Source organism: Mustela lutreola, chromosome 4 (genome assembly GCF_030435805.1).
Source record: "Mustela lutreola isolate mMusLut2 chromosome 4, mMusLut2.pri, whole genome shotgun sequence".
NCBI lineage: Eukaryota > Metazoa > Chordata > Mammalia > Carnivora > Mustelidae > Mustela > Mustela lutreola.
This window is the reverse complement of record NC_081293.1, coordinates 191,165,511-191,183,708: the sequence shown is the minus strand read 5'-3', so window position 1 is coordinate 191,183,708 and position 18,198 is coordinate 191,165,511. Positions and strand designations below refer to the sequence as shown.

Genomic DNA, 18,198 nt, shown 5'->3' with positions numbered 1-18,198 from the left:
AAACCTTTTTCTATTTTGGGCAATCTGCTAAGAGTTTTCTCCACCCACTTTCAGGAAGACCTCTGAATCTTTATACTCAGGGTCAAAGTTATGGTCATGGCCAGACAGTTTTCATGAGGAAACTCACATTGTCTCTTATAAAGCAATTTTTTTGGTTAATATTTATTTTTGAAAGATAAGTTGCAAATAAAAACTGTATTCCTTAAATAGACTAACTGCAGTTGCCTACAGAGCCCATTTCTAAAGACTCTGGAACATCAGAATACCAGAATACCAATACTACAGGTGACTCAAGAGCTGGTGTTGGGGATGAGAGAATGCAGGCCTTCAGCAGGGAGGAGAATTGCCCAAGGCCACTCACCTGCTGCACTCATTACTGGAATATCAGGTAATGCTTCTTGGGTGGTCCCTTTACACTTGCCTTTGGATTTCTTTCTTTCTTTCTTTTTTTTTTTTTTTTTTAAGATTTTATTTATTTATTTGACAGAGAGAGATCACAAGTAGGCAGAGAAGAAGGCAGAGAGAGAGAGAGAGGAGGAAGCAGGCTCCCTGCTGAGCAGAGAGCCTAATGTGGGGCTCAATCCGAGGACCCTGGAATCATGACCCAAGCCCAAGGCAGAGGCTTTAACCCACTGAGCCACCCAGGTGCCCTGCCTTTGGATTTCTATTAACTTCTCAGCAGGCTCTCTCTTTACTAATGCATAATTACCTGACTAATTAGACTCTTAACCAATCCAGGAAAGGGTGATGAAAGCTCACTTAGGCCCAGTGGTCACCAACCTTTTTCTTCCCCACCTTAAATGAGTTCCTGCTCTTAGGGGGTCTAGATGCAGACAGTGACCATTGTTTCTTTCTTTCTTTTTTTTTTTTTTTTTTTTAAAGATTTTATTTATTTATTTGACAGAGAGAAATCACAAGTAGACGGAGAGGCAGGCAGAGAGAGAGAGAGGGAAGCAGGCTCCCTGCTGAGCAGAGAGCCCGATGCGGGATTCGATCCCAGGACCCTGGGATCATGACCTGAGCCGAAGGCAGCGGCTTAACCCACTGAGCCACCCAGGCGCCCCCTGACCATTGTTTCTAAACAAAACTGGAATCTTATTCATTCGACAAATCTATAATTACCTACTGTGTCTGGGACACTGCAGAGAAATAGTAAACAGACAAATTCCTGTCTTCATGAATTTTGCAGTTTAACTTTGCTGGGCAGGGGACGGGAAGGAGAGGAGGGCAAAGGGAGTGAGAGAGTTTGGGAAGGGCAGAAAATAAACAAGTAAACAGACGATATAATTTCAGATAATAACTACCATAAAAAAGTAAAGAATTGATTTTCAAGGGTGCCAAGACTATTTAATGCGGGGAGAATAGTCCTTTCAAAGCTGAACACCTACAACTGAATATCTATATGCCAAAGAATGAAGTTAGACTTCTACCCCATACCATATACAAAAATGAACTCAAAATGGATCAAAGACTGAAATGTAAGACTTGATGCTATTAAGCTCTTAGAAGAAAACAGAAGTATAAATCTTCGTGCCTTTGGACTATGCAGTGGCTTCCCAGATATGACACTTAAAGCATAAACAACGAAAAATGGAGAAATTGGACTTTGTCAAAATTTAAAAACTTTTGTGTTTCAATAGGTACTATCAAGAAAGCAAATAGACAAGTTATGTAATGGGAGAAAATATTTGCAAATCCTGTATCTGGTAAGAGTTTAGTATCCAGAAAGAACTGCTACAACTCAACAATAAAAAGACAGCCTATTTAAAAAGTGGGCAAAGGATTTGAATAGCCTTTTTTCCAAAGAAGATACACAAATGGCCAATACGCTCATGAAAAAAACACTCAGCACCATTAGTCATTAGGGAAATGCAAATCAAAGTACATCTCATCAAACCCATTAAGATGGCAAAACTAAAGACAATTACAATTGTTGACAAGGTTTGGATAAATTGGAACGCTTATACATTGGTGGTGTGAATGTAAAAGTGAATCAGGCTCAAGCTATATTGAAAGGACCCTCTTAGAAGTGGGGGAGGTAGTGTCTGTTGGACTGGAGAGATTACAATAGGCCAAAGAGCTCATTGCCTGCTTTAGATCAGGATTTTCAACATTGACACTACTTTTGTAGTGTCTACTTTGACATTTTGGACCTGATATTTTGTTGTAGGAGCCTGTCTGTGCATTGTAGGATAGTTGGCATCTCTGGCCTCCACCCCCTAGGTGCTACTGACATTCCCCCAGTCGTGATATCTAAAATATCTCCAGACATTATCAAATGTTCCGTGGAGAGGGTACTGTCAAAAATTGACCCTAGTTGAGAAGGAGCCCCACAAAGAAACCCCACAAAGAACCACACATCAGCCTCAGTGTCCTATTGCTTCTACAATAGATTGCCAAAAAATGGTTTAAAAATAGCATGGAAGGGGGCGCCTGGGTGGCTCAGTGGGTTAAAGCCTCTGCTTTCGGCTCAGGTCATGATCCTAGGGTCCTGGGATCGAGCCCCGCATCGGGCTCTCTGCTCCGTGGGGAGCCTGCTTCCTCCTCTCTCTCTGCCTGCCTCTCTGCCTACTTGTGATCTCTCTCTGTCGAATAGATAAAATCTTTAGAAAAAAAAAAAATTAGCATGGAGGACATGGGGAGTTAGAGAGGAGAAGGGATTTGGGGGAAATTGGAAGGGGAGGTGAACCATGAGAGACTATGGACTCTGAAAAACAATCTGAGGGTTTTGAAGGGGCGGGGGTGGGAGGTTGGGGGATCCAGGTGGTGGGTATTGGAGAGGGCACGGATTGCATGGAGCACTGGGTGTGGTGCAAAAATAATGAATACTGTTATGCTGAAAATAAATAAAAAATAAATTAAAAAAAACAAAAAACCACATTTCTGATCTCACAATTCTGGGGGTCAGAAGTTCAACCCGGGTCTTACTGGGCTAATATCAAGGTGTTGGCAGGCCTGCATTCCTTCTGGGAGCTCTGGTGGAAAATGCCTTTCCTTGCCAGCTTTTCAATGTTGCTCTTGTTCCTGACTCCCTGCTCCCAGCCAGCAATGGCATCACATCTTCTCTGACTCTTGCCCTCCTGCCTCCCTCTGATAAAGACCCTTTGATTACATTGGGCCCGCCTGGGTAGTACAGGTTCATCTTCCCATCTGGAAGTTCTAAACTTCATCACATGTGCCAAGTCCCTTTTACCATGGGAGGTAATGTATTCACAGGTTTCACAGATTAGGATGTGAACATCTTTGGGGAAGGCATTCTGTGTGCCACAGTCAGTATTTGGGCTTAAGCCAACCAGATGACACTGAGTGGCCAGATGTGCCAGCACTAGTTAAGGAAGACCCTGGGCTTTCTACTTCCTTCTCCCTCTGCCTCCTCCCACGAGCTAGAAGCAGTTGAACAAGTGGGCAAAGAAAGTGAGAGAAAGAGATCTCACCGTCCCCCTCCCCATCACTGGAACCGAATGCTGAGGTGTGCTCAGGTCTAGCTGGGGAGAGACCTCGAGATCATTTGGGAGATAATGGTTTTGATTACAGTAGGATGGAACTTTTTTAAAAATGGAAAATTAGGAGGTCTAGATACAGATACTGACTGTTGTTTCTAAACAAAACTGGAATCTTACTCATTCGACAAACACATAAGTACCTACTATATCTTATTTTAATTCCCCACTTGTCTGGAAGGCCACAGGCTCTACCTGGAAGGTCACTCATGGCTAGAAAAGAGTCTGTTAATCAGTAAAACCGAAGGCAGTGATGGAGAGAGAAAAAGGTCACAGCTCATAGTCCCTCATAGAATCCAGCTCATTGGATAAACCTGCTACAAGAGGGTTTTGGGGGAGAGAGGATTTCAAAATTCTATTGCATCACCCCATGACTGAGAGGATCCTTTTCTCAGAGGGGGAGAGGTGGCAGAGTGTTGGATGTGTCTGTACCCACAGGCCAAAAGATGTGGAGGCCTCGGGAAGCCCATGACTCTCCCAGGAATGTTGGATGATCTTGCTTTTGCCTAGAAATTTAAGGAGAGAGGTAGAGGAAGGAGAGAAAGGAGTGGGAAAAAGGTAGTCAGGTCTGGGCTGGTAACTACCAACGTTCGTCTGGGTAAGATCGAGCAGACAGTGTTTCAAATCTGTGCTGGCAAGAGGAGCTGGGGCATATGGCCCTTGCATGGAGAGGGATACAGCTTGCAGCTCCGTGGCTCTGAGTCAGACTTTAAAGTGCTTCACAGTGTGTCAGTGTAAGACCTGCCTGAACCCTAAACTGTAACTGGAAAACTTTCATGGGTTTCTTGAGGACAACCATTAAATATCCCAAACACAGGTTTCTCCCTTCATGGTTGGATGAGCCTGCTTCCTTCTCTCCTGAGACATGGACACACAGTGGAGGAGGCCACACACAAAGATTCAAAACTTTGAGTGCCAATCAGGCTAAAACAAAAATTCTCTGATTTTGAATTATATGTGGTTTATTTATATATGATTATAATGACCATTTAAAGAATACAAGAATGACATACTTATCAAGGGGTAAGAAAAATTTTGGAGGGTGGGGAAGATTATGGAGCACCAAAAATGTGTGTGTGTATGTTTTTTAAAGATTTACTTATTTATTTTAGAAAGAGAGAGAGTGCATAAGTGTCCATGCACAAGTGGGGAGAGGGATAGAGGGAAAGAGAATGAATCTCCAGCAGGCTCCAGACTCAGCACAGAATCTGACGTGGGGCTTGATGTGAAGACCCTGAGATCATGACCTGAGCCGAAACCAAGAGTGGATGCTTAACCTACTGAGCCACCCAGGTGCCCCTGGGTGTGTGTGTTGTGCAGGAAAAGAGTCACTGATGTGTTTGAGTGGGGTAGACTCCTCAAGATAAAGTGGAGCTGGTGATGAAGGTGATTCAGTAATGCAACTGATTCAGTAATACTTAGTGTCTTCCATGTCAGTACAGGACCTCAGGGAGCTATGAAGCAGGAGAAGAGGGCCCACCCCTAAAAAGAGCTGCAGGTACAGAGAGAAGAACCCACTCAAGACTGACATGAGGAGAGATGGGGAGGGGGCAGGGCCTTAAGCAGAATTTCACCTTTCTCTAGATGCTAAATAGGAGTGAACTTTTAAAACCCTACTCCAGGTTTACTGCACATCCTGGAAGTCAGACGCTATTTATGTGCTTCCCTCATGCTGTCTTCATGCCCAAAGTCTTACCCAGGATTGTCTGGCAACAAAAAGACCCTGGATTTTTCCTTAGAGAAGTGGGCAGAAGTATCCCACTGAAGCTGGGTTCTGTCTCTCTCCATGTATTTGTAGCAATGCACCTGGGTACAGGTGCTTTTTACTTTTAAGCTGAATGTAATAAAGATTCATTTTCTAAATTAAAGAGATTGTCCCCGGCCACCTGTGAGGCTCTCCATAAGTAATCTGTTGAAGGAAGAAGGGAAGGAAGGAAGGTGGAAAGGTAGGAGGAAGGAAAAGTGGAAGGAAGGGAGGGAGGGAGAAAGGCAAAAAGGGAAGGAGAGAAAGAAGGAAGGAGGGAAGGAAAGAAATAGGAAAGGAAAGAGGGAAAGAAAGGAGAGAGGGATGGGAAAATGGAGGAAGAGTAGACCAAAGGACAGAAGGAGGGAGGAAATGAAGCTTTGCCTTTCTGTGTGTGTGCTTCCATGCTCTGTCACATGGATTTGCTTCCAGAAGTAGCACAGAAGATTATGGAGAAGGTTAGCAGGGAACTCTAAACCTTTGAGTTATGACAGAAGAAGCAAGGAGGGTACTTTGGTGCCAGATCTTTAAGGTGTGTGTTGGTGGGGAAGGGGGCGTAGAGCTGTCCTTATTCTGAGAGTGAGGCTGAGAAACGCTCCTGTGACCTGTGAGCTCGTGGACCCTGGTAATGCAGATCTTCCCCAAGAACTGCCCAAACACCTGTCTCTGGGGGCATAAACACAGTGAAACCCAAGGACCCTATGCTGGCTTCATTTACTGGCCTGCCTTAAGATCCCTTTATCCTCCCCCTGGAGCCTCATTGTCCCCTGGCTGCATGGTGGGCATTATTAGCCTTGTGCCCTGCACTTGGTTTTTTTGAGGGGGAGGTTGTCTATATCCTGTGATCCCCAGAGAGATTGCTTTGGTCTCATTTCACAAATACCTTTGGCTCTGTACTGTCATTTTCAGATGGGTCTGTTCTAAGGTGACTGGAACTTGGATGGGTGTAAATAAGAGATGTTGCGAATATTAAATGTGAAGAATCTAGGTGTAAAGTGGGCATTGATCAATATCTGTGGATCTTGAAAACACTTAAATGCTGCTTCTTTACTATTTGCCTTTCGTTGTCCTTAATACTGTCTTCATTTGTTCTCCAGTCAAGACCGGAAGTCTTTGATCCCCATGATCAAGAGGAACATTTTCTATCTTGACAAGTGTAAGCCACCACATTTCTGAGGAAGTGTGGCATAGTCTGGGTGATCCCTAAAGAATGCAGAGCTCCCTCCTCTCTGTGACTAAGTCTAGGTTGGAGCACTGGGAAGCCATTAAGAAGAGAAAGGAGGGAATAAAGTAAGATAGGTAAGATACCTTTCTTCTCCCTTTCCTTCAAATCTTTGTTTTTTGTTTTTTTTTTAATTTCACTTTACTTAGCACACAGTCACAGTCTGAGCCCTATTCTTCTTCACATTTTGTGAGAAAGTGTTTTTTTGTTCAGCAGAAAATGGGAGCTCAAGGAGATCCTGGAGCAGAGACAAGAACGCTCCACAAATCTGGCATGACATTCCCTGTATTTCCTGCCTGCTCCCAGTCAGCTGGGGCTGTATGGTTCGCTCTGGCCAGTGGGCTATGAGTGGAAGGTGATGTGTGACATCCTCCCTATGGCACCAAGAAGCAAGTGGGACAACTTCACAAGTTACATCTGCTGAGGTGAACCCTGGAGCCTTGTCTGTGATGGTGGCTCACTAGCTCTATGCGGCCTGGATCCCTGAGACACTGTGTGGAGAACAGCTACCCTTGGAGTCCTTGGACCTGCAGAGGGTTTTGAATGTGCAAGGAATCAATGTGTGTTTTCTTTCTTTTTTTTTTAAATGTGTTTTTTCTTAAGCCATTGAAACTTTTCTTTTTAAATTTTTAAGGAAAATGAATTTAAGTCGATACCTTAAATAGTATAACTTTTAGTTTAAAAACATTTACACAGCACTTTATGAAGCATATTTTCATAGATATTTCCTTTAAAGTTCACTGCGCTGCTAAGGTAATTTTTCTTTCTTTTGACTTTTATTTTGACTAAATTTCAGGCTTCTAGAAAAATTGTAAGAAGAGCACAAAGGATTCCTGCATACCCTTTACCCAGATTGCCCAAATATTGCCGTTTTACTGCGTTGCTTCTTTCCTCTCTCTCTCTCTCTATATATATATACATACATATACATTTATATATGAAGTAACTTTTTTCTGAACTGTTTGAGAGAAAGCTGCAGATATGATGCCCCTTCATCTATAACTACTTCACTGTGTTCCCCCAAAACAAAGACATTAGGGTCATGTGTTCTGCTGCATAGCATAGCTTATTCTAGACCAATACAGACAACCTTCATGGCATTGTTAAATGGGGAAGGTTTAATAGAGACTGGAGAAGCAGCAGGACAGAGGTCATAAAGTGCTTTCAAGGAAACCAGCTCAGAATTTGAGAGATTAGAATCTTTTTTTTTTTTTTTTAAAGATTTTATTTATTTATTTGACAGACAGATATCACAAGTAGGCAGAGAGGCAGGCAGAGAGAGAGGAGGAAGCAGGCTCCCCACTGAGCAGAGAGCCCGATGTGGGGCTTGATCCCAGGATCCTGGGACCATGACCTGAGCCGAAGGCAGAGGCTTTAACCCACTGAGCCACCCAGGTGCCCCAAGAGATTAGAATCTTAAGGGAAACAGATTTTGATCCTTTAATTGATATTTTGTGATATAATATGATGTATAATATATATCATATTATATATATCATATCATAATAATATATAATATGAAATGATATTTAGGGACCCAGATACAGGTTTATGGGAAGGGAGTTACCATATGGAGAGAAGTAATTTCACGAAAATCTGTTTCCCAATCAAGATAAAACTGGACGCTTTTTTCTACTTTGTGCCCGTAGTAGGTATTACTATCATATGATATTGCCATGTTTCCAGTAAAATCACTTCTGTTTTTCTCCAGGCCTGAAAATGTATCCAGGCCACTGGCAAGGATGACCTTAGAAAGAGTGTAGTTAACAAAAGTGTAAGAACTTATCCTTGGGTGCAGCGGGAGGACTAGCAGTTGGAAACCACACTCTCTAAGCAGAAGGAATGCTGTCCATAACATTCAGGGTCAGCCTAGGCTTAGACACCTGGGAACTTACTGCCCAGCCTTCTATTTTGGCAGTGATAGGGACTCATCAGTCCCAGTTTCCAGAGCTGTGTCCTTTTCACTCTTCCTTCCAAATCTACCTCCCCCAGGGCTTTCAATCTGTGCCTGGTTCTGGTTTGAATGAGCCACTGATTTATTTGTAGCCATCCAGGATCTGGAGTGCAGATGCAAATGGCAGTTTTCTCTGGTAAGTGTTGGTGGCAATTGGATCCGATTCTGATTTGCATTCCCAAGGCCTGCAGGTTCTCAGGAAATCACATCTTATACAGGCAGTCTGGTGAAGGTTATTTTTAATCTCAGCTATAAATGCCAGTCCATAATAGTTCTTAAAACCGAAAGAGCTTTCATTTGCAGAGGATAGTTAGAGACAGAGTCATTAGTTTAGCAAAAATCTGGACCAAAAAGGGGTAAGGAAAGGGGACTCTGGAGATAGAGAGGGCTGGGGGTTCAGGAGTGAGATAGGGACAGGCCAAATTTGGAAGACATTGGCTTTTTGGGGACTTGAACAATGAGAATGTAGGGACTTGTTCAGGGAGAGCATGGAGGGAGAAAGAGAGAAATGCATTTTGGACCTCCAAGGGCATTTTAAGCATTCTGTTCTCTCTTAAAGTCAGTCTCATTAGAGTTCATCCCTGTTTCTGACACCAGTGGTGGTGCCTTAGAGCCCTTTTCCTCTGTTCTCACCACCTCTCGGTCTCTAGTCTCCTCTCTTGCTAGTGCTGGGCCTTGTCTGGAGATGCTTTTATACTCCAAATTCCAGTCCAGGGTTAGAATTGGCTTATGTGGAGTCATATGCTCTGTGGATATTTCAAAATCCTGGGTGAGCTCCCACATAAAGTAGGAATGAATTTTAAACTTTGCAAACCGAGGGAATGAAGAACAACTTGTATGTTAGAAGTAATTATGTTTAGGGGCACCTGTGTGGCTCAGTGGGTTAAGCCTCTGCCTTCGTCTCAGGTCGTGATCTCAGGGTCCTGGGATCAAGCCCCTCGTCGGGCTTTCTGCTTAGCAGGGAGCCTGCTTCCCTTCTTCTCTCTCTGCCTGCCTCTCTGCCTACTGGTGAGCTCTGTCTGTTAAATAAATAAATAAAATCTTAAAAAAAGTAATTATGTTTAGGGTGACTGGGTGTCTCCGTTGGTTAAGTGACTGCCTTTGGCTCAGGTCATGATCCTGGGATCCTGGGATTGAGTCCTGCCCACATCAGGCTCTCCCTTCTCTGTGGAGAGCCTGATTCTCCCTCTCTGTTTGCCTGACACCCCCTCCCCATTTGTGCTCTCTCTCTCTCTGTCAAATAAATAAATACAATCTTTAAAAAAATAAATAAAAGTAATTAGTTTAATAGCTGCATAGCCCCCCCCCCCTTCCCCAATCCACCTGGTGGGTAAAAACATAATTCTGGGTAGACTCACTCATTTCATGTTACACTCAGCCCACTCAAGATTTTCTCTCCTGCTTTGAGCCTGGCTACTCCTTAAACGTGGAAGGAAGGTGGTTTGGGCTGTTCTCCAAGCCAAGTGACCAGTCACCATATACAGTTTTTCCCATATACATGTCTTTCCCATATACAGTCATTGCTGCAACCCCCTTTCCTCTCACTGTGACACCTATGTTCAGCCTGGTGCCCTTTCTTCTTCCTTAGCCTGCCCCTTCTCTTGCTCACTCTCCTGGTGCTAGCAGCTCCATCTTTGTGTTCATTTATGTTTGTTGTACAGAATCCCATTACTTGATGGTTGGAGTAGTGTCTCCATGGTGATGCAGGCACAAGTCTTCCCAGGGAATCAGCTACCATATCTTTTTATCTACTTGGCAGGCAAGTTAGAGTTGGCTGGGATAGACTAAATCTTGCTTTTATCTTTTCTGTGTTTGTTCTTATGAAAAAATTCCCAAGATGATGGTGAGGACATGCACACAGCTGTGTGGAGTTCGTGCAGGGAGGTCCATATAGATGTTTTCCTTTATTTAAGTATACAGACCACTTAGTTTATTGATGAAAATCTCTTATTTCTAGCCCAATAATCAGCTTTCACCAATTTAAGCTTTCTGGAAATTTTCCATCAAATCATTAAGAAAAAGGAATTGGGTACTGGCACTGTTTAATCAATTGGAGGGACTGATAAACTTCTCAAAGTGTCAGTCACATAATAAAATTAGCAGGGCTCTTAACAGGTCAGTAAAACACTAGCATAAAACAAAAATAAGATAAGCCTGTTATCCATAGAGCTAATGTTCCAGTTCAGAAATCTCCTGTAGAAAACCAGTTTCAGGGATTTTTATGACCCTAAATTAAGATTTGGGCAATTCAAGATTGTCCATGATAAAACATTGTGGGAACCAAAGATGGCACTTTGAAATAGGCTTAGAGGTATAATAAAAAAAAATGTTATGTATAAGTGTTCTGATTTTAAATATTAGACCAAACAAATGCACTTAAGCTTCCATTCTTCTGAGACTCCATTGAGAAAAAAAATATCATAATCCCATAATAATTAAGAAAGAGGTATGGGGATGGCCAAGGGCAGACTAGAGATTTCGTCGCATCTCTTGGATATGAACTATCAACGGAAACATATTTTGGATGAAGTGACATAGAGGATACACAGGATATGCATATGGTGGACCTCTGGGAATATGGTGGCTGATCAGCTTGCTGATAGTCTTGAGGTCCCTTGATGTATGTTTCTTAGCTTTGGCTACTAGCTTTGGCTAGTAGGAGTGAGGCAGGCAGGGTGTAAAACCAGAGTCATTGCTATATTTCTGAATTATAGAATATACAATTGCTATAATTGCTATAATTCTGTCTGTCATGTAGCTCCTTCAGTGTTTCAACCCTTTCCCACCACTGCACACAGAACCGTTGGCAGCCCCCATACTGACAATTCTTTTTTAGAGAAATTGAACACATTTCCAAGGAAGAACTAGGGCTTCCAGTACAGTTGTCTGCAGAGAGTAAATTCTTTTGTTATTATGACATTTAGATTTCTAGGCTAACGTCTGATTTTTTACCCACATACCTAAAACACACACACACACACATAGAAAACAAAAAAACCTCAGCCACCCCCACCCCCCCAAAAAACCATCAGAAGCTAATCCCGATGAACTGAATGGCCCAGTTGCAAAACGGAGGTCCCAATCAGCCTTTCCATTCAAAAGAATGTCCTACTGGGAAATAATTCTTACTTATTATTTGAAAAGGCAGCCTTTCATTTTCCTTCATGAATTAGTAATCAAGGATTATCAGAAATAAGAACAAAATTCACAGCCTAAAAGAGAAAGAGCAAGATAAATATTCAAAATAAGTGACCCCTGAAGAAATAAAAATCAAAGAAGAACACTTAAAAAAAAATTGAACTTGCATTTATTCTTCTCGTACCCACTTAAGCCCCCATGTTGCATCGCCACTTCCTCATATCAGGGAGATCATATGATAGTTGTCTTTCTCTGCTTGACTTATTTCGCTAAGCATGATACGCTCTAGTTCCATCCATGTTGTCGCAAATGGCAAGATTTCATTTCTTTTGATGGCTGCATAGTATTCCATTGTGTATATATACCACATCTTCTTGATCCATTCATCTGTTGATGGACATCAAGATGGGATTGGGAGGGAGACAAATCATAAGTGACTTTTAATCTCACAAAACAAACTGAGGGTTGCTGGGGGGGAGGGGGTGGGATTATGGACATTGGGGAGGGTATGTGCTTTGGTGAGTGCTGTGAAGTGTGTAAACCTGGTGATTCACAGACCTGTACCCCTGGGGATAAAAATATATGTTTATAAAAAATAAAAAATTAAAAAAAAATTGAACTTATATCTTTAGAGAAGATCATTCTTCCCTCTTCCTCATTATTAGTACCCTGATTTTGCTTGGGGTGGATTAGAGTGGAAGTGTGCACTTTAAATTAAAAAATAACTTCTACAAATTTCCTTGTGGGGGTGTCCGTATGACCCAGTTCTGCCTAGAATGTAGAAATGATGCCTGTGTGTAGCAGCCATCCTGTGACCATGAATATGAACTTCAGCAGCATGATTTGTCTGGAGAGGAAGCTTGAAAGATCTTGGGTCATTGGTGACTTCCTAGAGCATTTTTTTCAGCCTCTAGAACCCAAGTTATATTAAAAAATAGCATTATAAGTCAAGCAGAGAAAGTCAATTATCATATGGTTTCACTTACTTGTGGAGCATAAGGAATAACATGGAGGACATTAGGAGAAGGAAAGGAAAAGTGAATTGGGGGAGATCTGACAGGGAGACAAACCAAGAGAGACTGTGGACTCTGAGAAACAAACTGAGGGTTTTGGAGAGGAGGGGGTGGGGCGTTAGGTGAGCCTGGTGGTGGGTATTATGGAGGGCACGTATTTCATGGAGCACTGGGTGTGGTGCATAAACAATGAATCTTGGAACAGTGAAAAAATAAAATTTGGTCCGTTAAAAAAAAAAAAAAAAGCATTATATGGTCACTTTAGTCAGATTTCTGTTATATGCAATTGTGCAACCCTGGTAAATCACTAAGTATTAAAAGAAGATTCTAAAAACTTCTAAAGAAAAAAGAAAAAGGCACAGGTTGCTTTCACACTTCCAGTTAGTAATGACAAATGTGAAAAGATAACGAAATTTCTTCTAATTACTTAAGGTAAATTATTTAGACCTAGAATTATATATTCAATCAACTACCAATCAAAAGTGAGGAAAAAAGGAAAACATTTCGCATTTTCCAAAGGACCTTTCTGAGGAAATTACTTAGTGGATTATATCCAGCCAAGAGTACCATGATTAAAGTACAGAATTCCTTTGAGAAGATGTAAGGAATATACTATCTCTGGGAGATGAGGGTGGTCTAAACAACATAAAGGTAGGCAGTTGAGCAGGATTATCATAAATCTAAACTAAACTCTTGCATGTTATTGAGTGAACGATGAAGTGTCAGAAAATAAAATGTATCTGATTTTTATGCTGGAAATAGTCTCCTTTTACTTGGATCTATGGATTGTGTCATTGAACTTAATGGAAAGCACTTTTTGGTCCCGAGTTCAATAATAGCTTTTGTAATAGCACTAGAAATGCTATTTATTGGGGTGCCTGGGTGGCTTAGTTGGTTAGGCCTATGCCTTCGGCTCCAGTCATGATCCCAGAGTCCTGAGATGGAGTCCTGTAGCAGGCTCCCTGCTCAGCCGGGATTCTGCTTCCTCCTCTTCTTCTCACCCGCTTTCCCGCTCTCTCTTTCCCCCTCTCTCAAATAAGTGAATACAACCTTTTTTAAAGAAAGAAATGCTGTTTATTGATTTTTCTATATTTATTTTTTAAAATTTTTTAAAGATTTATTTATTTGACACAGAGAAATCGCAAGTAGGCAGGTAGGCAGGCAGAGAGAGAGGCCTGACAAGGGACTTGACCCCAGGACCCTGAGATCATGACCCGAGTTAAAGGCAGAGACTTAACCCACTGAACCACCGAGGAGCCCGATTTTTCTACATTTAAAATAAATTCAAAGGTAAAGCACAGAAGACTGAACTACAGTTACAGAATAGCATATGACAGTGTAAAAAGAGCATGTTGCTTTTCGAAGTTAGAAGGCAGAAAAGGTGGGTGGCTCGGTTGGTTAAAAGCAGCTGCCTTCGGCTCAGGTCATGATCCCAGCGTCCTGGGATCGAGTCCCACATCGGGCTCCTTGCTGGGCTGGGAGCCTGCTTCTCCCTCTGCCTCTGCCTGCCATTCTGTCTGCCTGTGCTCGCTCTCTCCACCCCCCCCACCCCGATAAATAAATTAAAAAAAATCTTTAAAAAAAAAAAGGCAGAAAAGGGAAAAGTAGTAGAGGGAAGGATAGGAGCACCAACACTATTTAATGCTGAGTTGATAGGCATTGATTATAAATATTAGAACAAAACATTGAAATGTAAGATGATCACTCAATAATTTAAAAGCAATGAGAATAGGAGCTAAAAGTAGTAATGCAATTCTCAAAATTTGGGAAGAGGACCAGGGAACAGTTGAGGACAATGTAAGAGACACTTCTGTCCTCATCTTTTACAGTGATGAGTTAATGGGTGTTGTTTACAGATGGGTTAAACAATGCGTGTGTGTGTGTGTGTGTGTGTGTGTGTGTGTGTCTGCATTCGAAGCTATAAAAGTAGCCACCACAAAAGCTAAAGCCGGAAATCAATAGAACTGCTGCTTGTGGGAAGTGGAAATCAGGGTGAGCAGGAGACTTACTTTTCACAAAATACCTTTTCAGGATTTATTTGCTTGTCTGTTTGACAAAAGCTATTTTACTTTGATAATAATAATAACTTACAAAATAAATTTGAAATAACTCTAATTTCTTAATTCTGTAATCTTTGGGTGGAGTTTTAGAAATGAGTAACAGTATTATGTTTTTTGTTAATATTGACAGTCTCATAAAAAACCAAAACAAAACCCAGGCATTGAGTTAAGATGCTTTTAATAGACAGCTTTGTAGCAATCAGGGTTATTTCACAAGAAAATAAACCTTACCACATTACCAGAAATAGTGACAAACAATTGTGACATGTGATATGTATTTCCCCAATTATCTGTTACTGGGTTTTGGGAGCTGCTCAGTGAGTAATCTAATCATTTCCATCAATATTTTCTCACCAGTCATGGCTTTGATGGTCTATTTCCAGCTGCCTATAACTATGGTTTTTTTTTTTTTTGTTTGTTTGTTGTTGTTGTTGTTTGTTTGTTTGTTTTTAAAGATTTTATTTATTTGACAGAGGGAGAAAGAGAGAGAGAGAACAAGCAGAGGGAATGGCAAGCAGAGGGAGAGGAAGAAGCAGGGTCCTTGATGCAGGGCTCAATGCCAGGACCCTGGGATCATGACCTGTCCTAAAGGCAGTCGATTAACCAAGCCACCCAGAGACCCTGATAACTATGCTTTGATACTCACTGACTTAATGTCTTCAGCTCCTGAGAATGTTTACAAAACAGGTTTACCAGTTTTCTTAGCATCCAGTATATTTTCCAGAATCCATTTGTTAATGTGCAAAGAAGGATGAAATCATTTTGAATATCAAACATTTTTTTTTAAAACAACAAAATACTTGATAAGGATTAAATGACAAATAGTGATGAACATCTAATGTTCACAACTGAAACAGTCATGTTCCTTCCTGGAAGACTTTCATGGTTTCAATAGCAAGTCATATTTACTTGCTGGTACATGTGAGGAGTACTTGGCCCAGTGAAGACTGCCCTAGAGGTGTCCATGTCTACAGACTGTAGACTGGTTATGAAATGGGGGAGGGTAGTTTACCCTTTCTTCTCTCAGGGTGGCTCTTTCCACTACAGGTCCTAAATAATAAAGCAGTAATAAAGCAGCCCAAAGTCCAGACCTGCCCTGAATAGATTCAAGTGCTGACATCTCTCTCCCGTATTGAACATTTCAAAATTTCAAGGTCTTCCTTACATTTTGTTCTTTTACCTTATTTATCTTGTCTTAGAGTCCCAAGGACATAGAAGTTCAGAAAACAAGACCCTTTAAGAAGAGTCTCTGCATCTTATTGAAGAGAGAAAGAAATAATGTTTCTATTTCAGGAGGAATTTAACCCGGTTATTACAGATAGGGAGAGAAAGTAGGTTAAGTTTTTATCATAGATTGGTGATTCAACCTTGGTTGCTACCCTCAATATGGTTCCATATTTAATAATGAATATGGCCATCTTAGATGCAAAATATTGCAATATATAACTGGTACCTGTCAATTTTTATGTACTGAAATATAAGATAAACTCCCCCAAGTAAAATTGCCAATTAAAAGTATGTTCCTTCAGAAGTATCACTAAACTGTACTTGAAGAAGCAGCAGTTAGTATTTCCATCAACTTATGAGATTGCCTGGTCTCCATAATCACACATAGTGTGTTACCAAACTTTCTGATCTTTGCTAATCTGATAGGTGAAAACTTACACTTCAAAGTAGTCTTAATTTTTCTCTTGTTATAAGCCAGTATGACCATCTTAAAAATTTTTTGTTTTAGAAAATAATCACTCGAGAACTTGAAAGAATTGTTTCAATTCTAACACCAAAAATTCTGACTTAATTTAGGGGTCAGGCTTAGACATTGATACTTTAAAAAATCTCTCCCAGAGATTTAATGTATAGAATCACTGCTTTAGATGAAGCAAGGGGAGGTAGAAATGAAAGGCTCAGGTAAAGAATGTCAAGCATCACTGTGATTGTGCACATGAAGCAAAAGATAAAAGTGAAAATCAGCTTTCTGTATTAAAAAAATTCATAGAAGATAAAAGAATCAGGTTTGGGAAAGAAAGGGGGTAGAAGGAGAGGGGTATGGGTGGGGGAAAGGTAGAGCTGTTGGGCTGGGTGCTGTTGTACTCTTTGGGTGTCAGTCATGGAGTCTGCTCTTTTAGGTAAAGATGAACTTGAGATTGAACCTGCTTCCAAGCTCTTCTCAACCCAGGGTTGTCCCGAATCAGCAGAATGGAGTGTCCAGCAGGGTAGGCAGCCATGATAAATCTGCACAAAATATTCCAGTAACTGTTGATGTCAAAGATGTTGGACATATAGAGAAATAGAGCAACTGCATTGAAAATGTAGAGAATGAGAAAGTAGCTGGTAGCTTTGATGGCCCCCATGTGAGCCTCCATGCTGGGATCCCTGGAGCCAGTGGCATTGCTTTTCAAGTGTAGGGTGTGTCTCTTGAGAGACATGATCAGCAGGGTGGCTGAAAGGATGAACATGATCAGAGGAATGAAGACCCCCAAGTTATAGAGAAGAACCAGGTTGACCATATTGGTCTCAGTGAAGTATTTTTTCTTGAGTTGGAGGAAGGGATAGAAGAATTGTGATACACGCTGTAGATGTCTTTAGGGAAGAGCCCACCGTAGCCCAGGGAAATAGACACTGAAAGCCACAGAAGCCAGGGCATCCATCTGGAAATTCTCTACTTGAGGAAAAGGGGGTGGGAGAAATCAACAATCTCCACGAAGTAGAAGAAACTGAGCCAGGCAGAAAACCAGAGGCTACAATGATTTAAGAACATGAAACTTACTTTGAACATGTCATATATAAGGTCTTCATTATAAAAACGTGGGAATGTTGAGCTGAAGGTAAACTCTAGCATCATGAAGCTTTGGAGAGCTATTCTGGATACACTCAAGAAAAACAGGATTCTGCCACTCAGCTGCATTTACAGTCATAATGAACCCATTTGCAATGATACCAGTGATGCATTCAGTGCCTATAATTGTTAAAATCGGTAAGATCTGAAATGGTGACAGTTCATTTTCTGGGGGATTGCAGGTTTTGGTCATCTTAAGTTGTTACCCCTCTTTTGTGTCTGGAGGAAAATGTCTCTCTAGCATTTGTTAGGCAGATCTTTGATAGCTCCCACTCTTTATGTCATAGGAGTAAGTCTTGGATGCATCATTTCCAAATTCACTCCATTTGTTTATCTCACAATTGTTAGCTCTAAATCTGGAGATGCAAATGATGGAAGGATTTGCTTTTTAATCCTCTTCCATGCCCATTGGACTTGTTGGTAGTGGTTCAATTATGGGGCTGGGGAGGATGCTTGTTTATAAACCACTAACATGGCATTGAAGGCCATGGCTTTGACTAGCACCATTTAAGCTGAACATTTGCCCACCAAGTCACCATTTTTTAAAAAATATTTTATGTATTTATTTGAGAGAGAGAGAGAGATAGCTAGAGAGAGCATGAGAGGGGTGGAGGTACGCAGGGAGAGGGAGAAGCAGACTCCCAGCTGAATAGGGAGCCCGACATGGGGCTCAATCCCAGGTCCCTGGGACCATGACCTGAGCTGCAGTCAGACACTTAATGACTGAGTGA

The 18,198-nt window shown here is 41.5% G+C and overlaps 1 protein-coding gene and 1 long non-coding RNA gene across 3 annotated transcripts; one reads left to right on the top strand and one right to left on the bottom strand.

Moving 5' to 3' along the window:
- On the top strand, positions 1–7,677 carry LOC131830463 (uncharacterized). 2 transcript variants are annotated; one of them, XR_009353174.1, is made up of 3 exons: positions 1–388; positions 6,342–6,543; positions 6,680–7,677. It is a non-coding gene; the product is annotated as an uncharacterized LOC131830463 (long non-coding RNA). The 2 variants fall into 2 exon arrangements; XR_009353173.1 differs by having other exon boundaries at positions 6–388; positions 6,683–7,677.
- A 9,059-nt stretch (positions 7,678–16,736) lies between these two features.
- On the bottom strand, positions 16,737–17,711 carry TAS2R39 (taste 2 receptor member 39). Its single transcript, XM_059172696.1, is given in 3 exon segments — positions 16,737–17,167; positions 17,170–17,522; positions 17,524–17,711. Coding segments are annotated over 3 exon segments (972 nt in total).
- Between the last annotated feature and the right edge of the window lie 487 nt (positions 17,712–18,198).